We start from the raw sequence: 26,547 nt of genomic DNA, 5'->3' as shown, positions 1-26,547 counted from the left end.
AATGCCATCAAGTGTAGCAAAATACACATCCATTTCATGATTTTGATGTTAATAAGGAAAGGAATGGAACATCACCGTGCAATACATTGTGGGTTATGTAGTTCCTGCATGCTGTCTGTAAGCTGTGGAGAATTTGTTACAATTTGTAATATCACTGTTTTAGTCCCTCCTCCCCTGCCAGGATTTCAAATGATGCAGAAAGAGAAGAACTGTTTTGCAGTTGGATTTCAGCATATAAAATGGTATTTATTCAGACTTTTTGAAGGAACAGATTTCAGTGATAGGTATATTAGGGGTTTCTGTGTTGTGTGGGGCTCTTTAACATATTTTGGTCAAACCCCATAAACCTTTTGGATATTTATTTTTTTCCCAGTGAAGATGATGCTGGGTTTAATATTGGAATTCTTGACATATTCGGCTTTGAGAATTTTAAAAAGAACTCTTTCGAACAACTCTGCATCAACATTGCCAATGAACAGATCCAGTTCTATTTCAATCAACACATCTTTGCTTGGGAACAGGTAGGAAATGACTTGTTACTCTTGGATCTAAACATAAACACAGGTTTGCTTGAATCATTTAAGGTGCATTGTACCAGCTACACCAGCTGAAAACCGGGTATTTCTTCTCAACCTAATTCAACTGTATATCATCCAACATAAAATATCAATTAATGCCAATTAAGGCTGACCCAAAAATGTATAAGCCACAAAATCATTGGTTACTTTTGTTTAACTTTATTTGACAGTTCTACACTGCATAATTAAGTAATAGGTGAAATGTTGTCAAACTAAGGGGGGGGGGCATATATTAACATTTTTTTTACAATTCGTATTTTTTTGCAAAAGTACGAAAAATCTGAAAGCAAAAATACGCCATCTAAAACCTGTAGAAGTCAATGGCAGATGTCTTTGTTACTGAAAGATCTTTCTTTGCTTCGTGGCAATCAGGGTTTTTTGACGCTGGCATTTGTGTAACAATATGAAAAAGTAGCAGTTTTCCGTGTCATTTATTAATTAGAATAGGGATTTTTAGAAGTGTGTTTATCATTTTATAATGATCCCTTAGGAATTATAGAGAGTGGGTGATTTTTTTTGAGGTGAGCCCTAATTTCACATTTTGATAAATCTGCCCCTTAACATATTAAAATTTTTTTTTAGAAAGCAAAACTTTACATTTACTAGTAAACCATTAAGATGTGTAACTTTGGTTTTCTGGCAGTAAAGGGTCTGCCACTCGATAATTTTACCAATATCTTTTACCAATATGTTTAATAATTACTTTTAGAGAATCCAGGATTCGGTTAGAGATTTGGCCAAGATTCGGCCTTTTTCGGCAGGATTTTGATTCGGCTGAATCCACACTCCTGGCTGAACCAATTCCTAAAAATCACATGACTGTCACTTAAACACGGTAGCTGAAAATTTTGGGGATTTAACCCTTCCAAAACCTAATTAGCAAATGCCAATTAGGATTCAGATTCGGTATCCTTTATGAAGGGTTCAGCCAAATCCAAAATAGTGGATTCAGTTCCCCCCCGTAATTACTTATCTTCATTTCTAAGAAACATTTACTGTTCCACTCTAATATGTTATTACATCTCTTCACGAAGTCAAACCATTTACATTCAAATCATTTGCAATACACAAAGCCTTCCATAATTTGTATGACCTTTCCAGTCACTTGCAATGAGACTTCAAGGAAACTCCGGCCTTTATGGTCGCACTGCTACGTGCAAATGAATGAATCACTTTATTATGTTAATGCAATTTGTACAGTAAAATATATAAATATGAACTAAAAATTCAGAATTCTTTATCTTTCCTATGCATACATTAAAAAAAATGTATATTTCATTAAAATAATTAGAAAAAAAATCTTCAAGTTTCGCCTTGTGAGCTAAATTGTATCTGGCCGTGATATTACCATATTTATTTGACATTTACATGTTTTATAATTCATATATTACAAAGAAAGACCGAAAGGTTATTTGAGCAAGCAAACACTTTCTAACATCAGCTTATACTATTGGTTAAAGGAACAGTAACACCAAAAAATGAAAGTGTATAAAAGTTACTAAAATATAATGTGCTGCTGCCCTGCACTGGTAAAAGTTGTGTGTTTACTTCAGAAAGTCTACTATAATTTATATAAATAAGCTGCTATGTAGCCATGGAGGCAGCCATTCAAAGGAGAAAAGGCTAACACTATTGTATTCTACTTACCTGTTATCTGCTATGTAACCTGTGCCTTTTTTCCAGCTTGAATGGCTGCCCCTGTGGCTACACAGCAGCTTATTATATAAATTATAGTAGTGTTACTGTAGCAAACACACCAGTTTTACCAGTGCAGGGCAACAGTGCATTATATTTTTATTACTTTAAAGCTCTTTCATTTTTTGGTGTTACCGTTCCTTTAAAAGAAATGTTCATTTCTTAAAGTGTGAAATTAGAACTCACCACAGTCAAATCCCACGATTTGCATAATTTTCGCCAATAGTGATGAGCGAATCTGTCCTGTTCTCTTTGCTGGAAAATTTGCAAAAACAAGAGAAAAATTCAGCGAAACACATTTGTTGTGCAACAAACACGACTTGTTGCCCGCATCTTTTTTGCATGACCACACCTATTTTGCCATGACCGCACCCATTTTGACACAACCGCGCCTATTTTGACGAGGTCGCAACTTTTTTTGGCGCACAAAAAATTTTGCAAAACAATTCGCCAATGGCGAAATGCTGAAATTCAATGCAAATCCATGCCTGCTGAAAATCGCTCAATGTAAAACATTGTATAACGAGTATCACATTGAAGCACCTGCAATTTAGCACTGACTCGTGGAGGCAGGTTTACTAAAACTTTTTTAAATTTTTTAAATTCGAATAAACTCATTTTCACTAATGCAGGAAGCACATGCAGGAAAAAGTAGCAGAAAATTAGCAAAAACTGTGGCTTTTCGTCTTTGCATGATAACCGTGACTTTTTTTGTATTGTCGCACAAATGCCAGTATCAAAAATCCAAAAACCTCTAAAGATTTGTAGCAAAGAAAGATCTTCCAATCGTAATGGGGGACATCTACCATTGACTTGTATGTGATCTCGACGAGTTTAAGAGTATTTTTGGATTCGAAATTGTTGCACTTTTTTCTTCTGTGACTTATAAGCGGAATCAGGGGGAAAAAAATTCAACCGTTAATAAACTGCCCCTTTAGAGGCTGATTTATTAATGCTCAAGCCTCTCGGGCTCCAGTGATTGGTTACTGAAACCACTTGTGACTATCTGAACTCTGTGGTTTCTGTATCTAAATACCTTGGTCTGATGCAGATGGGTTTTTCAAAATATAAAATAAAAAGTGCTATTTATTTCTTTAAAACTCCCACTTGGCTTAAAAAAATTGATTGGCAGCAAGAAGAGGTAGTCTGAGACAGAAACCATGTGTTAGTTCAGGAACCAATTGCTTGAATCCAGAGGCTCAAACATTAAAAAAGCAATCTGCCCCTTAGTAGAAGCTGTAGTCGGCCAGAATTCTCTCACTGTGCTTTGCAAGTCGCTCATGGCCCATACCAGAGATGTTGCGCCAAGGTTCTTATGATCTTGTAGGCAAAGGTAACATTAATAACATTTTGGGGTTAATGTAAAAAATCATGTTCATATCTAGAATGTAGAATTTGCACAGGCTTTTTAAGCTGCAGTGAAAGATATTCAATAGATACATATATGCAGTATACAGTATATATACAATATTGTTATTGTTTTTAAGAATGAATACTTGAACGAAGATGTGGATGTAAGGCTCATTGAATATGAGGATAACCGCCCAATATTGGATATGTTTTTACAAAAACCAATGGGTTTACTCTCTCTTCTTGATGAGGAAAGTCGATTTCCACGGGCAACAGATCAAACTCTTGTAGGTAGGTTTTATTTGTGACGAAATGATTAACTGTCAGCTGTTGGTAGTTAGCTTGGTTATTTGAAATATACAAATAAAATATCTTAATAAATGAAAGGCTTAACCAATTAATACAAATTCTAAGCCTAGGTATTCAACTGCTCAGCCTTACTGCTTCCAGGCTCCATGCATCAATTGCTTGCCTATTAGTACATTATAGATGAAGAGGAGAGCACATGCAGATTCACTGCTTTACAAAACGTTTATTTCAGACCACTGCTCAGAAATGAGAAATTCCATGTTTTTTTTTATTAAATTCCATATTCATTTTAAAGTATGAAAAGCCCTATTCCACATAAGCAAGAGCCCCTATTAACTTTCTGCAAACCTCCAAAAACCGGGTCTAGGTGTTGTGGCACTCCAGGAAACCTTGACAGCTACTCCAAACTCCCAACCACTGTACTCTGTCTTTACCACACACACTCCTTCTAGCTACCCCTACCTTTGGGTCTCCTTCTTTATCTATCTGCCTATACCAAGCATGGGTGCAAACTCCCAAGTTTGCACCCATCCAAGGGTGCAAAAGCCCAAGAAGACTTAAGAAGGATAATTTATTATAGAATGGGCACTGTTCAAAGTGCAAAAATTTGGAGCCATGGTTGCAAGAGCACAATGGGGTGAAAAATTATCCGGGCCCTGGGGCAATGGTCTAGCAATTTGTGCTAGATAAGTACAAAGCACTCCTACACCTTGTGCCCCCAGTGCTGCCCAGACGGCACATCTCAATCATGCAGAATTAATGCAATGCAGATTAACCTCGCTAGATTAATGGAATTGGGCCAGTTGTCTTTGATGTTAAGTTAATGAAAGATAACGTCACTTTATAAATGCTATAAGCAAAAGTGACCTTTTTATATCTGCAGTGATCCTCTACTTACTAACCTTCTTTAAAAAAAAATGTTAGGTTCTCCTTCTTACTTCTAATTATAGATCGATAGTATTTGCAGTTTTAGTAGATTTGCATAGTAAATGCATTTTCATTCATTCTAGAAAAATTTGAAGATAACCTGAAATCAAAGAATTTTTGGAGGCCTAAGAGGGTGGACCTGACATTTGGGATCCACCACTATGCGGGGAAAGTAAGTAAATGAACACCCTTTGGTCATATGGGAAATAGCATTTGTCAATCTTCCTGTTTGTCTCCTACATGCATATTATAGGTATGTATATATATATATATATAACTTTATTTATAAAGTGCTACTAGTGTACAATTTTACAATATATAAATGTACACTCAGGGAAGACAGAATTATAATAAATTAATACAAATATACAGATATTAAGTGCCACATAATAGGAGATGCAGTAGGAAGGAAGCCCCTACCCTGTAAAGCTTACATTCTAATGGGCGGATAACATACAGGCACAAATAGGAGGGAAAGTGCACACAGATTTGGCCATAAGCCCTTAAGGTTCAAGGTTGAGCAGATGCTCTAGTGCTGCAGAAGATAGTATTTGAGTTTTTTCTTAAAGCTTAAGAGATTTTTCCCTAGGGAGGAATTCAGGGATAGAGTTCCAGAGGTAGGGAGCCGTTCCAGAGTTAGGGAGCCGCAAGTTAGAAACGTTAAAGAAGAGAGAGAGCAGTGGGTGTGGATGGTGTGAAAAGATGGAGGCTCTGAGAGGAGTGAATGAAATGCCAAAAAACATACAAAGAGACAAGTGATGAAATGTAGTTGGGAACTGAGGAGTGAAGGGCTTTAAATATTAGCAGAAGGTATTTGTATGCTATCCTTTGCTTAACGGGCAGCCATGATAAGGAATTAACCAGGGGATGAACAGCTTTACTCAGAGGAGAGAGCGGGAGGATCCTGGCAGCAGAGTTTAAGATTGATTGCAGGGGAGAGAGGAGGGAGTCTGGGAAGCAAAAAGTGCTTGCAATAGCACAAGTGGGATAGGATAAGGGCATGGATTTGTGTTTTAGCATTTACTTGTGAAAGAAAGCGATATTATTATTATAGTATTTATCTAATTCAGACTTAACATTCCCAGACAGGGCTAATACTGTATTTATGCAGTATATTGTGCTTGTGCTAAACATGGTTTCTGGTTAACTGATCCTCTTACATTTATGGACCTATTTATCATACTGTGCAAAAAACCCCACAACCAAATACCCCACACATCACCATGCATCGCTACAGAAAAAACCCAGAATACAAGTTGTGTATTGATGTTCAGCAACCGCATACCTCTGTGTAATAAAAGTAAGCAGCATCTTGAAAATACTATGGGAAAATATGGCGTTCCATTGCGGGATTACTTGGTTACTTAACTTGAATTTTTCCCGTTGACTTTATACGAGGTCTGAAGTTGTGTAAAATAATGGTGTTTGGAAGCATAAAATAAAACACCCACTTTGATAAATTCCCCTTTATTTAACAAAGCTTTCTGTACATTAACATTCATTTACACTGCCTGATCAATAGGCCCCTCAGTAGTCCATTTCAGTGATTGGCGTGTTTGCAATGACATGAGAAATCACAGTGAAAGCAAATGATAACTGACACGGTTATTCAAATGTAGTGTGATGAATGTATTTTAGTTTGTGCTTAGGGAATTCACACTGCTTGATCGTGTATCACTATAATCCCTAAATCTCTCCCTTAAAAAAGATGCTTGATCTTCAGTTTTAATTGAGCCCACAGATCTGCGGTTGCTTAATCTTAATCCTTAATGACAGTGCTAATCTCAGGGAAACAGAGCAACCCCCACGCTCTTTTCCTGGCAAAAGCTTTCAAAATGTAAGTGAAAAAAAAAATGCAAACTCAGAGAAAAAAAATAGAACATATTCTATGATTTAAGCATAATTCTGCTACCAGGTGTTGTGTAAATACATCTTATAAGGCTTTTATTTTTAAGTACCATAGAGGTGTCAGTTTTGCAATGCAGATTAAATGCATATTATATGTGCAACACATTTCCATTTAAATGCCCTCATTTTAAAGGCAGTTTGAGAGACGACTGGCCCTCTAGCAAGATGAACAATGGAGCGCCGTTTTGCTTTATGGGGTTTCAAGCAAAGCACAGCTATGGGATTTGTTATCTGGAAATGTATTATCAAGAAAGCGCCAATATACAGGAACGTTGTCTCCTATAGAATCAATTTTAATCAAATAATTCACATTTTTAATACTGGTTTGCTTTTTTGCTGTAATTAAAAAACAGTACTTTGCACTTGATCCCAGCTAAAATATAATGAATCCTTATTGGGGGCAGAACAGCCCTATTGGGTTTATTTAATGGTTAAATGATTCCCTTTTCTCTGTAATAATAAAACAGTACCTTGTACTTGATCCCAACTAAGATATAATTACCCCTTATTGGGGGCAGAACAGCCCTATTGGGTTTATTTAATGGTTAAATGATTCCCTTTTCTCTGTAATAATAAAACAGTACCTGTACTTGATCCCAACTAAGATATAATTACCCCTTATTGGGGGCAGAACAGCCCTATTGGGTTTATTTAATGGTTAAATGATTCCCTTTTCTCTGTAAAAATAAAACAGTACCTGTACTTGATCCCAACTAAGATATAATTACCCCTTATTGGGGGCAGAACAGCCCTATTGGGTTTATTTAATGGTTAAATGATTCCCTTTTCTCTGTAATAATAAAACAGTACCTGTACTTGATCCCAACTAAGATATAATTACCCCTTATTGGGGCAGAACAGTCCTATTGGGTTTATTTAATGGTTAAATGATTCCCTTTTCTCTGTAATAATAAAACAGTACCTGTACTTGATCCCAACTAAGACAGAATTAACCCTTATTGGGGGCAAAAACAATCCTATTGGGTTTAATTCATGTTTAAATTATTTTTGAGTAGACTAACGGTATGGATCCAAATTACAAAAAGACCCCTTATCTGGAAAACCTGAGCATTTTGGATTACAGGTCCCATACCTGTATATGATCATGTTGGTCGTTATATCCACTTGAGGCTTAACCTCCACGATTCTTCAGTATTGTCCACCTATAGGATGGTCTGTTTAAATAAACCATAGCTGCTGTTAAATGTAGCTATTGTTAAAACATATCAATTCCCTTCTTAATTTTACTTTTGACAGTAGACCTGCTTTCTGTCCATTTATACAGTCACTATACCTAATTTAGAAAGTTACTACATATGATTTCATGTGACACAACCAACTGAGGGTAAGAATATAGAACATTGAACTCTACTGACTTTTGGGTTAGACATAAAGAATGGCAGTATCCAACCAGGAACATAAACCAATAGGCACACTTCTTAACACCATAGATTTGTTTCCTTAAGTGGATATGGAAAAGTAATAAAGAACTGATCTAGACGTGGGACACTTTAATATACAATTTCCTACCAAACAGGTTAAAGGCGGACTGAGGGACTGATGCCAAGTGCAAGAGGAGCTGCTGATGCCACAGTCACTATTTATTGGGCTGATGGGGGTTGGTTTGGGCCTCTGTGTACTTGACAAATCAGGTCAAGTGATATACAGGTCCTTTTCAAAAAATTAGCATATTGTGATAAAGTTCATTATTTTCTGTAATGTACTGATAAACATTAGACTTTCATATATTTTAGATTCATTACACACAACTGAAGTAGTTCAAGCCTTTTCTTGTTTTAATATTGATGATTGTGGCATACAGCTCATGAAAACCCAAAATTCCTATCTCAAAAAATTAGCATATCATGAAAAGGTTCTCTAAACGAGCTATTAACCTAATCATCTGAATCAACAAATTAACTCTAAAAACCTGCAAAAGATTCCTGAGGTATTTAGAAACTCCCAGCCTGGTTCATTACTCAAAACCGCAATCATGGGTAAGACTGCCGACCTGACTGCTGTCCAGAAGGCCATCATTGACACCCTCAAGCAAGAGGGTAAGACACAAAAAGAAATTTCTGAACAAATAGGCTGTTCCCAGAGTGCTGTATCAAGGCACCTCAGTGGGAAGTCTGTGGGAAGGAAAAAGTGTGGCAGAAAACGCTGCACAACGAGAAGAGGTGACTGGGCCCTGAGGAAGATTGTGGAGAAGGACCGATTCCTGACCTTGGGGGACCTGCGGAAGCAGTGGACTGAGTCTGGAGTAGAAACATCCAGAGCCACCGTGTACAGGCGCGTGCAGGAAATGGGCTACAGGTGCTGCATTCCCCAGGTCAAGCCACTTTTGAACCAGAAACAGCGGCAGAAGTGCCTGACCTGGGCTACAGAGAAGCAGCACTGGACTGTTGCTCAGTGGTCCAAAGTATGTCATTCGGAAATCAAGGTGCCAGAGTCTGGAGGAAGACTGGGGAGAGGGAAATGCCAAAATGCCTGAAGTCCAGTGTCAAGTACCCACAGTCAGTGATGGTCTGGGGTGCCATGTCAGCTGCTGGTATTGGTCCACTGTGTTTTATCAAGGGCAGGGTCAATGCAGCTAGCTATCAGGAGATTTTGGAGCACTTCATGCTTCCATCTGCTGAAAAGCTTTATGGAGATGAAGATTTCATTTTTCAGCATGACCTGGCACCTGCTCACAGTGCCAAAACCACTGGTAAATGGTTTACTGACCATGGTATTACTGTGCTCAATTGGCCTGCCAACTCTCCTGACCTAAACCCCATAGAGAATCTGTGGGATATTGTGAAGAGAAAGTTGAGAGACACAAGACCCAACACTCTGGATGAGCTTAAGGCCGCTATTGAAGCATCCTGGGCCTCCATAACACCTGAGCAGTGCCACAGGCTGATTGCCTCCATGCCACGCTTCATTGAAGCAGTCATTTCTGCAAAAGGATTCCCGACCAAGTATTGAATGCATAACTGAACATAATTATTTGAAGGTTGACTTTTTTTGTATTAAAAACACTTTTCTTTTATTGGGCGGATGAAATATGCTAATTTTTTGAGATAGGAATTTTGGGTTTTCATGAGCTGTATGCCACAATCATCAATATTAAAACAAGAAAAGGCTTGAACTACTTCAGTTGTGTGTAATGAATCTAAAATATATGAAAGTCTAATGTTTATCAGTACATTACAGAAAATAATGAACTTTATCACAATATGCTAATTTTTTGAAAAGGACCTGTATAACCAAGTGATATAACAAGCTCTTCTATCTTGCTTTCACCCATAAAGAAAAAACAGTCCACACAGTAATCTAATGTATTGGTTTGTTAAACATCCACCATAAAAGCAATAGTTTATACCTACTTTTGATTTTCTTGCCGACAAACCATACTAAACTATAGTGAATTTTCAATTTTCTTTTTACAAGAGAATGACCTAAGCCCAACAGAAAGTCAAAGGAGCAATGTAAATCCTTGGCTTCTTACTCTCAGACTTTTTATTGACCTCATGAAGCAAAGTAACTGTTGCGGATTATTGCTCCAATGGCAAATGAGATAACGGATGCTTTACATTCAGTTTATTGTCATTTCTAACCACATTTTAGGATTGAAATCAGAGTAGAAAGTTCATAATAAAGGAATGTTCATGCAGAGTAATTGTTCATTACTAGACCAAATTGCTAGAGAAACTGAACTGTCTTCGGTCACATTGAAGAACAGGAGGAACTTCTGAAACTGCTAGTTTGTAACACAGTGTCTCTTTGAAGCTTCTGTACAATGCGAGTGGGTTTCTGGAGAAAAACAGAGACACTTTGCCAGCCGACATAGTGCTACTCCTTCGCTCTTCAGAAAATAGTCTGATTCGGATATTAGCCTCCAATCCTCTGACTAAAACGGGTAAGTACAGAATTTAAAAAGGGCATTTATTTATTTATAATATTCATATCTAAAATGTTAGGGGGGGGGGGGGCACCAAGGGCCCACCAGAGAACCTCATTAGCAAGGGTGCCCCAACCATACATTTTTTCATGAAGGACTCTACATTCAGGACGCACTCTATATAGGCAGCTGTGATCTCCTGTGTGCTCTAGCATTATTGCTAGTACAAGGTATAAATGCAGTGGGTTGGATACAGACAGACTGCAGAGGATAATACAGACAGACAGACCTTTCTATCCTTCCTTTCTACTAGTTTTTCCTCTCCCATTTACATCGTGCAAATTCTACCTCAGAAATTCCCCCTGACAACTGTGTATAACTAAAAGCCTCCCTGGATTCTCCTGCTTATCTGTGGCAATACATTTCTCTTCTGCCTTTTCCCTGAACCCATCAATGTTCAATGTTCTCTGCTCTATAAAGGGCAAAGAGTCTTCTTAGGTCAGGGCCTACCGGGGAAAAATTCCAGTATCCTAACAGGCCAGTGTGACACTGATTACTGTTTCAAACCTAACTTGGGAAGCCCTGACTTATGTATCATATCTGGTTAATATGAGCTATACAGGGTTTGTCCCACAGGCTGCCAGTTTATTTAAACCCAACTCATACATCCATAATAAAGCAAAAGTTGTGTTTAAGTGATTACAGACATCACTTGGGTATGGTTATACTCTAGTACACACACTGGTATACACTCTACATTTGCACATTTTGTTGGTACAATTAGCATGCAGGACCAGGGCATAGAGACCCTGCTTTATGGCTGGTGTAAAATACAGAACAGGAGATACATAATCAGAACATGTGACTGCTAATACTCTACAATGTGTTACTTACACTATAGTGGAGAAATAGCCAATTTTAGCTCCTCCAATACTCCACAGGCAGTTAAATACCCATTACATACAGTTCTTGGGCTACCTATCATGTCCTTTTGCCCTCAGTCACATAAAACATATTCAATAGGGTTGTAAAGTTGTTCTAACACCTATTGTGATAGGTAATCAATAGACCCCACGTCTCACAGTTAATGATTTGCTGTCACGGTTTGATTTGACTGGTAAAACTGAGAAACTGAGAGGATAAATAATCCAATGGCAATCTGCCAGCCCCACATAACATTTGTATTTGCCACTCCTTGGGGCACATTTACAAAGGCACGAATGCTCCGATCGTATTTTCGACATTTTTTTCGGGCGTCCGCACGACTTTTTCGTACGCCACACGACTTTTTCGTACGCCGCACGACTTTTTCGTACACTCGCGCGAAAAAATCGGAAAGGTTTTACCGCTGTTTATAATTGTTCGGTACAAAAATTTCGTGACTTTCGGATCGCCAATACGATATTATCGTGACTAATACGATTTTTTCTCATAATATTACTATCATTTCTAATGGAGACTGCCCCTTTGAAAATGCCCCCAGTGAAAGCCTTGTTTTATTATAGTATTATATGCCCTATGCTACATACAGTACATGCCGTTCCATTAAAACCAAAAATGAGAGGTTTGAATTCCATATGTGATGCATCCAGAACCACTGGTTTACTACATCAGGGCCATAAACCCAAACTTAGAGACAGCCTTCTTGTTAGATATCATTAGTGTAACGTATTGGACTTTTGAGAAACAGAACTTGGAGAGAAACCAAACAGAAAGTCCAAAGCATAAGGAGGACTACAAGAAGCCAAAAAGCATTTGCGCTATGAATGTTTCAAGAGGTTTCAATTCTCACTCAAGGAATTATGGGAGGAGATAAGTTCATTGAACGAGAGTTAAAATCTCTCATTTTTGGTTTAATCCAACCCCCACCCCTATACATGAAATGGTCTTTCTCATCTGATAACATTGATGGAATGATTGTAGGTTTCTAATTTGTTTGTTCCAGGGAACCTTGCCCATACAAAAACTAAAGGAGGAACAAGTTTGCAGTCATGGACGTCTCACAAATCATCCAATCACAGCAAAGTAAAATCACTTTACATTGTTATAATTGATTTAGTGGCAAAGCAAAGTCTTTACTATAAAGGAAACAACTATTCTTCGTGTTTCTCTCCTCACTTTTTCACTTTAACGCTGTCAGCTGGATATCTTTATGTTGTTCAGCTCATATTACTGCTGTGAGGTAAAAGCCTATATTTCCCAGTAGCTTATTTACTTACTTCTGTTTGTCCGTTTGTCCACGTAGATCACCCCTAATTAATTTGACATTTAAGGGGAAGTTCAACTTTAAATTGATTTTATGTTGGACTGATTCTAAGCAACTTTTCAAGTGGTCTTCATTTTTTTTACATTTATTATTTATGTCTTTTAAGTAATTAGCCTTTCTTTCCTGCTTCTGCAAATGCTATCTGGTTGTCAGGGTCACTGACCCCAGCAACCAAAATACAAAATTGAGTTTCATTGTTATGCTTCTTTCCTACTGCTAATGCTTACATACTTTTGCCTTTTTCTATTCACTATCCATTTGGTCTTCCAAATTGCTGCTTGGCTGCTAGGGTATTTAAGTCCTAGTAACCTGATATCAGTATAAATTCTAAAGCTGAAAAAAATATTTCTAATTCTGAAACTTTGCTTCGCTGAAAACTTTGAAAAACGGCGATAAATTTGTGACATTTGTGTCTTGGCGACTTTTTCGTCTCTGCAAATTTTTTCGGTAAAAAAAGTAGCTCATCACTAAAAATGAAGGCTAATTGCAAATTGTCGTACTACTACTTACTACTGCCTACACCATCCCAAACTTTAATTTTAAGGTGAACTCTAACTCTTTAGATTATCAATAAACAATTATATATATACATTTATTTTTGTAGGGTGTGACAGCCCCATTGTTATAATGAATGATAGTGAGTTCAGCCATTCTCTGCAATAGTCTTATCAGAAATCAAAGAGTGGGGAATGAAAGGCGCCATTTATATGATTATAGATGTAATAATGCATCATTTTTATCTCTGCAGAGCGATTTCAGTGAAACATACCATCCAAGGGAGACTACCAATATGAAAACCCAAACCGTATCTTCATATTTTAGGGTAAAATATGTAGATAATGTCATTTGGTAGTGTGTATATTGTTTATTAAGGAGCCCTAACGTGCAGTAGGTAATGACAAGACTGACACAAAATAGAAATGAAAGCTGCCTTCTGCTCAGCGAGGGACAAATGAGCTATTAGATATTCTGATTGTCCCCTTCTGCTTCTGTACACAGGGACAACTGCGTCCAGTTATTAATTCATTGTTCAGCCAGTTTTTATGAAGTGTTCCCTTGTGTATAGAGGCAGGAGAACAATTAGGACGTATATTAGATGTCTGGTATCTGCTGGGCACATTGCTTGTCTGTGTACTTACCACGCCTACATGTATTATGGGGCAGCTGCTTTGGGGGAAAAGATGGCTAGAGGGTTGGAGGAGATTTTAAACTAGGAGTGGGGGGGGAGGGTGCAGCGGGAAATTCTGTGGTAGACAGGATAGATGAGGTAGTGGGCATAGTAAGGAAAATTGGGGGAGGAGACTTGCTTCGGGATACTGATAATGGCAGGGAGGCCCATAAGTTGTTTACACGTCATTCTCACGCCGGAACCAGTATTAAATGTATGTTTACCAATGCAAGGAGTCTGACTGGTAAAATGGGAGAGCTGGAGGTACTGGCGTTGGAGCGGAAATATGATGTGATTGGTGTTGCTGAAACTTGGTTGAATGAGTCTCATGACTGGGCTGTTAATATTGGGGGGTATACATTGTTTCGGAGGGACAGGGGCAATAGGAAAGGAGGAGGAGTGTGTCTGTTCATTAAGCACGACTTAAAAGCAAATATTAAGGAGGAAGGGGTGGGGGTAACAGAGGGAGCTGAATCCTTATGGGTTGAGCTTCTCACAGATAGTAAAGAATCTACCAAGCTAATTGTAGGGGTATGCTATAGACCCCCTAATGTAAGCGAAGAGGAGGAGGCCCAGCTCCTGTTGCAAATAGAAAAGGCTGCTAGTTTGGGGCAAGTGATAATAATGGGGGATTTTAATTACCCTGATATTGACTGGGGCAATAGTACTGCCAGGGCAGTAAATGGGAACAAGTTTATAAACTTGCTGCACGACAACTTTATGTCACAGGTTGTTGAGGAGCCAACCAGGAACAATGCTATACTAGATCTAGTGATCTCTAATGACCCAGAACGTATAGCAAATGTGCAAGTGGTTGAACCCCTGGGTAATAGTGACCATAATGTTATTTCATTTGATGTTTGGTGCAGGAAACAAATTTACACGGGGGCAACAAAGACACTGAATTTTAGGAAGGCAAATTTTAGCTCCTTAAGGGCAGCGCTTCAGGGCATAGATTGGGGCATTATGTTTTCTGATAAAAACACAGAGCAGAAATGGTTGTCATTTAAAATGATATTAAATCATTACTGTTCTCAATTTATTCCATTAATAAGAAAAAGTAGAAGTGTTAAGAATCACCCTATGTGGCTTAACTCTGAGGTAAAGAAGTTAATAGGGAGAAAAAGGAAAGCTTTTAAGAAATATAAGTCAGAGGGGACAGTAGCTGCGTTTAATGATTATAAAAACTATAACAAGTGTTGTAAAACAGCAATCCGGAAGGCAAAGATAGAAAATGAGGAGCGCATCGCGGCCGAGGCCAAGACTAACCCCAAAAAGTTTTTTAAGTATATTAATAGTAAAAAGATGCAGGTTGAGGGTGTGGCCCCATTGAGTTATAATAACAATATGGTTACAGCGGATACAGAAAAGGCAGATGTGCTTAACCAGTTCTTTTCTTCTGTGTATACAGTAGAGGAGCCAGTGGGCCAAGTCCCACCCAATAGCTGCACTGTTGCCTCAGCTCCAAATACACAGTGGTTGGCACAGGATATGGTGCTTAAAGGGTTACACACGATAAATGTAAACAAGGCACCTGGGCCAGATGGAATACACCCTCGGGTACTGAGAGAGCTAGGGGCAGAATTGCAGTGGCCCTTGTTTCTGATATTCTCAGACTCTCTTTCATCAGGTATGGTACCTAGTGATTGGAAGAAGGCGAATGTCACTCCCATATTTAAAAAGGGAGTAAGATCTCAGCCTGGCAATTATAGGCCTGTAAGTTTGACATCCGTGGTGGGCAAGTTATTTGAAGGCTTGTTAAGGGATCACATTCAAAATTATGTAGTGGAGAATGGCATTATGAGCAGTAATCAGCATGGCTTTATGAAGGACAGGTCATGTCAGACCAATTTAATTGCTTTTTATGATGAGGTAAGTAAGAAGCTGGACAGTGGGGATGCAGTAGATATAATCTATTTGGATTTTGCCAAAGCATTTGATACCGTTCCCCACAAACGACTGCTTTCTAAGCTAAGGTCTATTGGTCTTAGTGAAGTCGTTTGCACATGGATAGAAAACTGGCTACAGGATCGGGTACAGAGGGTGGTTGTTAATGGCACATTCTCTACTTGGAGTAAGGTTCTCAGTGGGGTCCCTCAGGGTTCTGTACTGGGTCCACTTTTGTTTAATTTGTTCATAAATGACTTAGGGGAGGGTATTATGAGTAATGTATCAGTGTTTGCAGATGACACAAAACTCTGCAGACCAGTCAATTCTATCCAGGATGTGACATCCCTGCAGCAGGATCTTGACCAACTGGCAATCTGGGCAGCTAAGTGGCAGATGAGATTTAATGTGGATAAATGTAAGGTCATGCACCTGGGATGTAAAAATATGCAAGCCCCGTATAACCTTAATGGGACTGCACTAGGCAAATCCATAATGGAGAAGGATCTTGGAGTCCTTGTAGATAATAAACTTGGCTGTAGCAAGCAATGCCAGGCAGCAGCTGCAAGGGCAAACAAGGTTCTGAGCTGTATTAAAAGGGGTATAGATTCACGGGAGGAGGGGGTTATTCTTCCCCTTTACAGAGCACTGGTAAGGCCCCATCTAGAATATGCTGTTCAGTTTTGGTCTCCAGTGCTCAAACGGGACATTATTGAGCTAGAGAGGGTCCAGAGAAGGGCAACTAAGCTGGTAAAGGGTATGGAAAGTCTCGGTTATGAAGAAAGACTGGCCAAGTTGGGTCTGTTTACACTGGAGAAGAGGCGCTTAAGAGGTGACATGATAACTATGTATAAATATATAAGGGGATCATATAATAACCTCTCTAATGTTTTATTTACCAGTAGGTCCTTCCAACGGACACGAGGGCACCCACTCCGTTTAGAAGAAGGGAGGTTCCATTTAAATATTCGGAAAGGATTTTTTACAGTGAGAGCTGTGAAGTTGTGGAATTCCCTCCCCGAATCAGTCGTACTGGCTGATACATTATATAGCTTTAAGAAGGGGCTGGATGGATTCTTAGCAAGTGAGGGAATACACGGTTATGGGAGATAGCTCTTAGTACAAGTTGATACAGGGACTGGTCCGATTGCCATCTTGGAGTCAGGAAGGAATTTTTTCCCCTCTGAGGCAAATTAGAGAGGCTTCAGATGGGGTTTTTTGCCTTCCTCTGGATCAACTTGTAGTTAGGCAGGTTAGGTATAGGCATTATGGTTGAACTTGATGGACGTATGTCTTTTTTCAACCCAACTTACTATGTTACTATGTTACTATGTTACTATGTATTGCAATGGGAAACCAACCTGAAGACAGCGCATTTCACATTCTCGTTTATTTATATTCAGTGTATTCATGTTGCACTGTTTCAAAGTATTTGTATAGGGCTGCATTGCCTACAACAGCATAAGGGTTATAATGTAACTGTTCTATTGTTTTGTTGCCCGAGCAGTTAGTAGCTCAATGGGCAGTGGTCAAAATTCCCTCCCATTCACTTGTATGGCAATTGCCTGCAAGCAGTCATGTAACTATATGCAGCCTGGCTCCCCTGCTAAAAAGTCTTCAGAGGGGCCCAGCACATACATCTACCCCTACCCAGCCCCCCCCTGGGTCGGACTGGGCCGCCGGGACACTGGGAAAAAAACCCGGTCTCCCTCTCCCGACATGCTGCAGGTAAGTTCAATGTAGGTGCCCTCGGGGAGAGGGTTGGACAGGCTTTGGGGGCCCCTGTGGGGCTGTGTGAAGGCAGCGGGGACCATCATTGGGGGTGCAGGGCCCCCAGTCCAACCCAGACCCCACCCACCTGCTTTCCCGCACCTTGTGTCCCCTGCTCACCAGCAGATCTCAGGTAGGAGAATGGCTGAGGAAAGGGATTTAAATAAAGGAAGAAGAACCTCATGGTGTGGGCCCCCGGGGGGCTCTGCTTATACCATTGCCTGCAATCTCTTGTTGTGATTGCCATGGTTACTGCTACGTTTCTGAGTGACAATCGTCTCACTATTAAGCCTACCCGAATTTTCAGTACATGCTCCCCATTGCAGAGAAAATTAAAGGGGATCTAATTTCAAAAATAAAATTATGCCTGAAAGACCATTTCTAGCATGCATTTAATATACAGTAAAATGTCAATAACTTAAAAGTCCTTTGTCAATGTAATTGCTACTGAGAGCAATTTCACTTACCCCTTTCTACGCCTGGCCCTGACTGACACAGTGGGGCAAATGCCAGTTCTCCTCCAGCAGAGACAGGTCTGTTAATCAGTTGGCTTCAGCTACGTTGTTTATACAGTCAGAGCCAACAGGGGGTTAAAACCACTGAACGTTTGTAAATGGAATTAGACATTTTTGCTTATTAGACAAAATTTTATTTTTTGTATTATAAATAAATTGTGTAAAACAAAATACACCGTAAAGAGGAAACAGGTCGTATCACCTGTGCAAATTGTTATTGTAGGACAGATTTATCAACATTTGTATTTGGGTTTCTACTGCAAGTCTTTTTGGGGTTAAAAAAGTGCACAATCAATATTTTTAAGCTTTTAAGGATTTTTAAGAAAAATCTTGCCACCTTTTTATTTGACTAATACCAGCCTTTGGGTTGGACAGCAGGACGTGACATCATTTGGGGGTGGGGCTATGATGAAGGAGGTGAAGAAATAGGCAGGCTAGGCGGGGGAAAGGTGGATGGGCCAGATAAATGGGTGGTGAAATGGGCGGACTGGGTGGGGTTTAGGCAGAGCAGAGGTTGGCCCAGTTATAAAGGGTGATTGGCGGCAGAGAGGGTCAGGGAAGGGAAGGATTTATAGGCCATTACAAATTTAGGAGCAAGTATATTGCCAGTTAGCAACCCTGGTTATACATCCCTGGTTATTAAACAAAATCTGTTTGTAGAGTCTTTGAATACACGTATGTACATTATTACCTTATTGTTCTATTTCAGTATTCCCTCATGGATCTATTGTCAAAAATGGTTGCTGGGCAGCCCCACTTTGTCCGCTGCATTAAACCTAATAATGATCGGCTGGCCAATAAATTTGATCGAGAGAAAGTTCTGGTGCAGCTGCGATACACCGGCATCTTAGAGACGGCAAGAATCCGAAGATTAGGCTACTCACATCGCATACTTTTTGCTAATTTTATAAAAAGGTAAGAAAACACAATCTACTTGATACACCTATTCTCAAAAAGAGCAAAATAAATGGTATTTGTGGTGGTGTTTTATGAAATCAGCATCTTTATTGTAATTATGAAGATAGATCAGTGTATTCTGTAAAAATATTCGACCTTCAACTTCCTTCTGTATCTCCTGGGCCAGGTTTGGATGCCTCCGCTTTAGGTCCCTCCAGCCCCACTGTATTACCTGGAGCTCCCAATCTATGTTGAAGTGGTGCCCCAGGCGCCTTTGTAGTCGCAACATTATTAGCCTCTTTAGTTCCTGGACTCTGAGCATCCCCATAGGGATATGATCATATCCTGCCCTGAGCAGGAACCTGGCAAAGCAGTGCACCTAATGTGCATCAGTGTTACTAAGGGCAGCCATCTCAGTTCTCTCCATTGGCTATTTATACTGGTGGCACGCCTATTTTGACTCCTTTGTCGTGTTGCGAGTTTTCTTTGTGTCAAATTTTAAATGCATTTGCGTTGTCTAAGTTTGATGCCAGATGCCTTCAGTGGTTTATTTTTCTATAGGCACTTTTTACGCAAAACTTAAAGCCTAAGGCACCTAAAGCCTTAGGTGCTTTATTTTTCTATACGAGCATCAATTTTTTTGCATTGTCTATTGAATAAAATAGGCGTCAAATCCCAATCTGCATTTTTTTATGATGCAAAAGCTTCATGCCCAATTAGAAAAATAAATACAAATACAATTTAGCCGCAGCACTCTTTAAAGAGATAGCTATTAGTATGATTGCAGGTGTCTCTACAAAGCGCTTAGAGCCAGCAGGACTTGATCAGTAGATCAGTAGATCAGTAGACTCACTAGGTCTGTGATGACCATAGTTTAGAAAAAGTTGAGCATTTGTTTAAGAGACTGTTATTGGTATGAATGCAGGTGTCTCTACAGATTATACAAACTGGAGAGTAGAGAGTAGGGCCCAGCTTGAGTGACAACTAGCCTCCACCACAATAAAAATTGCATATTGCAGAGAGACAAGGACAGGCAGTAGGACCCTTGACAGACCCCCACCAGAAACAATTTGTAGACAATGCAGCAGTAGCAGCAGAAAAAGAAGCAGCAGCACAGCTATCAACCAGATATGGAATGGGCACAACTAGGGAGGAGGAGGCTGTGAGAGGAGAGTATAGAAGAGGATAAGGCAGCATTGATGAGTGGAGGGTACATATTGTATATGAGGAGGAGAGGAGACTAATCTCTGCTATCTGCAATGGGCACTGGGATATCCCCGCTTAGGAAAGCATACCCATGCTGCCAGTGGTTATTATTGATTAAGGGGCTTACATAGAAGCTTTAAGCCATGCAAATTAGATTACACACCATAATTTTTTTTAAATTGAAGGTATCGCCTATTATGCTTCAAGTCTAATGAGGATCCTCCTGTAAGCCCAGAATCCTGTGCAGCAATACTGGAAAAGGCAAATGTCGACAACTGGGTCTTGGGAAAAACAAAGGTAACAGTGATGTATGGCCATTGGTACCACAGTATTATTTTTGAATCAAAGGTCATTGTTAATTATTTTCGATAAATCTGTGAAGTTTGGTTCCAATTTGTTTAAGTACAGGTTCAAGATCTATTTTTCTAGATAAAGGATCTTTCCATAATTTGCTTCTCCATTTAAACATTAAATAAACCCAATGGGATGGTTTTGCCACCAATATGAATTTGTGCAGCTTAGTTACCATCAGGTACAATGTGCCATTTTGTTATTACAGGGAACAAGGAATTCAAACTGGTCAGAACCAATATGGTTACCTACAGTTACAGCAATTTACATCTAATAATAAACAAAATAAACAAAAGCTAACTTTGCTGTGAAGTGACTGGATTTACAAAAGCCCTTTGTCATTTGCCCTAGTCACAACAATTTTAGGTCAGGCTATACAGAGCAGAGACCCTACACCTAAAAGATAATAATATAATATCTATTTAATTAACTATTGATCATTCACTGCATCTTGGTAGCAACTTGGACACCTTCTGCAGTACTTTGTGCTTTGTGTTATAACTGTGAATCAGGGTTCACAAAATTAAGTGAGGCCAGTATCAAAGGGGGTTGATGTGTAATAAACAGACTAAGGGGCACATTTACTAATCCACGAACGTCCAAATGCGTTTTTTTCGTAATGATGGGTATTTTGCGACTTTTTCGTGACTTTTTCGAGCACTCAATACGAAAAAGTAATGGCTATGAAAAAGTCGCGACAATTCGCGAAAGTCATAATGGCTATGAAAAAGTCGCGACAATTCACGAAAGTCATAATGGCTATGAAAAAGTTGCGACAATTCACGAAATTTGTATTGGCTATGAAAAAGTCGCGACAATTCACGAAATTTGTATTGGCTATGAAAAAGTCAAAAGACAAAAGACAATTCGCGCAAGTCGAAACGGTTACGAAAAAGTCGCGACAATTTACGAAAAGTCGTAACGGCGACGAAAAAATCTCAAAAAATACGAAAAAGTCGCAAAATGTTCGTTTTCCAATCCGAATTTTTCTCATTCAGATTCGTGGATTAGTAAATCAGCCCCTAAGAGTTATTATTAATATTCTTTAGTTTTAAATACAAGTACGAGACAGCAAGCATTGTATTCTGATCATCAGAAAATAGTGTGTAGCTGGCGACTTGAAAGTCAATTGCAGAATGTACTAAAAGGCACAAAGTTTGCCCAGGTGCAGTAACCCAGAACAACCAATCAGATGTTTGCTTTTAAACACAAGCCCATTAAATTCTACCTGCTGATTGGTTGTGGTTGGTGAATAGACAAGTAGCAAAATTTGCACCTTTTATTGCATAACCCTGAAATCCTTGGAAGCCAATTCCCTGTATATAATGTGGCTTACATTTATGTTATAGGTTTTCCTGAAGTATTACCATGCTGAACACCTGGATCGAATGATAAAACACATTGTTGGTGGAATTGTCCTTGTCCAGGCCTGTGTCAGGGGGTGGCTGGCTGCAAAAAGATTCCAAAAAGTGCTAGCAAGAAGGGAAGAAAGTGCAGTGAAAATACAATCAGGTAACCCTGGGCTGCAGTGGATCTTATAGTGGCAGAGCTTGTATCTGATTATCTGTTTAGTTCTACATCTACTGTAACAGACTAAATGCAAGATGAAGGGACAGAATAATTGATGAGTGAATCTGTCCCATTTCGCTTAGTGAAACTGCTGAAAAATTTGCAAAACACCGTCAAAAACGTTTTTGATACAAATAGCTTTTTTTTTTTTACATGACTGCAACTTTTTTGAAGCAACCCCAATTTTTTTGACATGCGCAACTCTTTTTGAACGCAACCAATACTTTTTCCTCGCCCCTTTCCTCTTTGTGCTTATCACTAGACAGAATATTATACACAGCCACTAATAACTGGAAGAGAACCCAAACAGGTTTATCCAAGGATGCAATTTAGGTATAAAAGAAATGTAACCTTTAGAACAAATCAATAGTGATTCAAAGACTCGCAGCAAATTTATGCATTTTGGCACTGGCAGATTTTTTAGTGAAAAACTAATTTTTCGCTGGGGAAAAATTTGCTGCTTGACAAAAAATTTACATCCTCATAAAAAAAAATTGTCACATGTGTCAAAAAAATGCCTGGCAAAAAATTGTTGCGGGTGGCAAATAAAATTGTTGTGTGCATCATTTTTTTATGCACAGGCCCATAAATTGTCACACGCAACAATTGTTTTAGACTTGTGTCATTTTCGTCGTTTCACAACTTTTTCAAAGCAAAATGGGACAGATTCGCTCATTACTACAAATGACCGTAGAATTATTTAGTGTTCTCTTCTAGTTCACTCTTTATTTTTGGGGGGTGGGAAAGATTCCATGCTATTAGTTAAAATGGATACAGGTAATATCATTTATTTTGTTACAGCATCACCACCTTCTGGTTAGTTCTCTTGATCATGAAGAAAATAACAGGACTGTTCTGATGTTGCTCTGAAAGAGATCAAAAGCCTCTGAAGACTTTTCTTGTGTCTTTCCAAAGCAGAGCAACATCAGAACAATTCTGTTATTTTCCCTTTTTTTTGACTTTCACTCATCTGCACAGGGTGTAACATTCAGCTGAAGGGGACAATGGAAATATCCTTATATTGCAGGTCTTCAGAATATACCCAGATACAGGAGAATCTTTTAGCAGATGATGGTTGTTACATTTTGTAAAAGTGCATAAAATCTGAACATTGTTCCCCCCATTGTTCCCCCATTGTTCCCCCAAAATGCATAAAATCTGAACATTGTTCTCCCAAAATGCACTCTTTTGTATATTTTTTATAATAATTAAATAACACAAAAAAATGGAAACACCCAAAATAAATCAAAACAAAGTATACATTTATAATAATATAAAAAGAATAAAACAAAGAATTGAGCTAATGAACCAACAAGTTGCTGCCAGTTCCCTGGGTAATGTACTGTAAAACCCTGCAGAACAAACATGCAGAAACTGACAGGCAGGAGCACTTTTGTGGCCAAATAATTAAAGAAAGAAATAAACGCTGATCCTCTTATTAAATACAAGAGTGCTGATACATAACAAATAGTGGGGGAATCTCCATTAAAGACTAAAAACTGCTAGATAAGAATAAAACAATTTATAAATTGTGCATGTACCGCAAAATGAACACAAGTAAGGAACTCTGCAGTAGATTTGTATATTATACATTATTATATTATGGCCAATATAATCTCTAAAACATTAACATGGATATATGCTTGTGATGTAATTCCACCTATTGCTCAGCAGTTACTGCATTCAGTATACATATCAGTGTTGATATTCCTTAAATAATTCCTATGTGTTCTACAGGGCTGCACCGGATGACTTGCTTTCTGAATGAGTGGTGTATGTGTAATCACGCTGCACTCTGAGGTCTACACTAGACAAAAGTCATGTAAAAATACACAATAACTGAGCCGATTTGTGAAGTTGCATCTGCATGCAGGCAATAAGAATTTTATAGAAGCCTTCTATTGGTGGCACAAAGAGAGCACAGCACCCAAAAGAACCTATCGTTTATACTTGATAGTCCTGAGCACTGCATTACTATATGAGCTAATGTGTCTGTGTGTATGTGCCCCAAACTAGTACAGGTATCTGGAAACCCATTATCCAGAAAGTTCTGAATTACGGAAAGGCCGTCTCCCATAGAATCCATTATAAGCAAATAATTCTAATTTTTAAAAATGATTTCCTTTTTCTCTGTAATATTAAAACAGTACCTTGTACTTGATCCCAACTAAGATATAATTAATCCTTATTGGAAGCAAAACAATCCCATTGGGTTTATTTAATGTTTAAATAATCTTTTAGCAGACTTAAGGTATGGAGATCCAAGTTATGGAAAGATCCCTTATCCAGAAAACCCCAGGTCCCGAGCATTCTGGGTAATGGGTGCCAAACCTGTACACTAAAGCTCATACTGATGCTGTCAGGCAAATCTCTCATTTCCGGCCCAACCATTGCTCTGTTTGTTGGGAGCCTGTGGCATTTGACTACCCAAAATCTTAATAGATTGAATGATTAATAGATAGATTACAAAACCCTGTGCATATGGTTGGGCATCAGCTGACTTTAACCAGTGTTCCTAATGTAATTGCTGAAATTTTCATCATCCAGCTTTGTAAGTTGGCAGAATTGACCCTGATAAAGTAAATTATGTCTCTTTTGGGTGGGATACTGGAGGCAGGTATGATTTCTGTATCTTCTCTAAACACATGGCTGGTAGTGGTTAGCATACAGTTTATCTGGTTGCTCCAAATGCTGACACATAGAGGTAACCAAATGGTTCTAAAGCCAGGCAAGCTCTGCATCCCCAGGCAGGAAGTCCTTCAGTAATTTAATATACCTGTCATAGAGACACCCTTACATAATAAACATGCATAAAATAATGTTGTACTTTACCTTACAGCTTACAGGGGATATGTTGTACGAAAGGAAATGGGGCACATACAGAGTGAGAAGATGATGGAGCACATTATAACACAATTTCAGGCCTGTAAGATCTTTTATTTTATTATTGCTTTCCTCAATTGCTTGAATTTATATTTCAGAGAATTTTAATAACAAGGCATGAGTTTCTTTGTTGATGTGCATTTAACAGATGCTAGAGGGTATCTAGTGAGGAAGAGAATAAAAGAACAACACGAGAACGATGCGGCGATAACAATCCAATCTCACTACCGAGGTTTCAAGGAGAGAAAGAGTTTTAAGAGAAAGAGGTAAATTAGGAAATCATTCTGTATTTGTACTGGAACATAGCAAGGGTATTTTCTCTTAGTGGCACCAAAGCTGGCATTAATGTTATTTTAGGTGGCAATAAGTGAAATCAAACCTGGTAGGATATTCTGTTTCCTATCATACATTGTATAAAGACATTTTAAAATGGGAAGAGTGGGAGCCACAGACTGTTTGTTACTGGTAATTCCTGTTTGCTGCATAGTTTGCATTTCCTTAAGTTTTGGACTAAGCCTATAGCATCAGAAGGCTCCTTGGGTGTCAAACGTGTTTTTAAACTACTGTATATCTTATTGTTATTGTAGTATATACACCAGTTCATAAACCAAATGAATCTGTATCTGTTGTTGAAGTGCAACTCCACTGAGGTCATAAACAGCTAAAGACACTAATGTCTTGGTAAATGTTTATTGGGCACATTTATTTCTGCAGATACTGTGTGCAAATTGCAATTTTGCAGGCATTCACCATGTTTTTTCCCAGAATTCTGGTGTCACTGTGGCACAAACAGGCGATTCTCTTGATGTGCCTGATTTGCCAAAATGGAGTCAACTTTGTTACAAATTGGGCAAATATTTTTGAAGTCTGTCTGGCATCATTTCTGGTGTTCACTGGTGTAATTTCTGGTGTTCCCTGTGCAAATGATGTCTGCACCCCATTCTTTAGGTGCAATTGTGCTGTTCCTATTGATGCAGGGTACTGAGGGAACCCTGGTCAGGAGATAGCAATAGCTCCAGGGTTCCCCTGTGTCAATAGGTGCTGCAGTGCCCAATTAAGAATGGAAGGAAGGACTGAATGGTGCCAAGCACAACTACAACTAAACAGTAAGTTACATTTTTCTCATTTCTCATATGGGAAAATCTGAAATTGAATTAGGAGATGAGTCTTTCTCATCAAACTGAATCTGGCCCAATGTATCCAAAGCTCAGCTGTTTATGAATAGAAAACTACAGGTATGGGGATTGTTATCCAGAATGCTCAGGACCTGGGGGGTTTAGAATTATTTGCTTACAATGGAACAACCCTATTAAGGTCTGGGGAAAAAACTGGAACTGAATTAGGAGAACAGTTTTTTTTTTCCTCAGATTAAATCTCGCTCA

The 26,547-nt window shown here is 38.8% G+C and overlaps 1 protein-coding gene across 1 annotated transcript in view; it reads left to right on the top strand.

Annotated features, from left to right (window-relative positions):
* myo3a (myosin IIIA) overlaps positions 1-26,547 on the top strand; it is a 95,676-nt gene that overhangs the window by 46,595 nt on the left and 22,534 nt on the right. Inside the window, exons 18-28 of the mRNA XM_031904487.1 lie at positions 374-521; positions 3,761-3,914; positions 4,943-5,031; positions 10,542-10,671; positions 12,599-12,678; positions 13,668-13,742; positions 18,969-19,174; positions 20,548-20,659; positions 22,063-22,225; positions 25,122-25,208; positions 25,314-25,431. Of these exons, the coding sequence (XP_031760347.1) occupies positions 374-521; positions 3,761-3,914; positions 4,943-5,031; positions 10,542-10,671; positions 12,599-12,678; positions 13,668-13,742; positions 18,969-19,174; positions 20,548-20,659; positions 22,063-22,225; positions 25,122-25,208; positions 25,314-25,431 (1,362 nt within the window). The remainder of the gene's footprint in view (positions 1-373; positions 522-3,760; positions 3,915-4,942; positions 5,032-10,541; positions 10,672-12,598; positions 12,679-13,667; positions 13,743-18,968; positions 19,175-20,547; positions 20,660-22,062; positions 22,226-25,121; positions 25,209-25,313; positions 25,432-26,547) is intronic.

The sequence above is a fragment of the Xenopus tropicalis genome, chromosome 6, assembly GCF_000004195.4.
Source record: "Xenopus tropicalis strain Nigerian chromosome 6, UCB_Xtro_10.0, whole genome shotgun sequence".
NCBI classification, from domain to species: domain Eukaryota; kingdom Metazoa; phylum Chordata; class Amphibia; order Anura; family Pipidae; genus Xenopus; species Xenopus tropicalis.
Note: the sequence above shows the minus strand (reverse complement) of the source record. Positions and strands in the feature narration are given on the sequence as shown.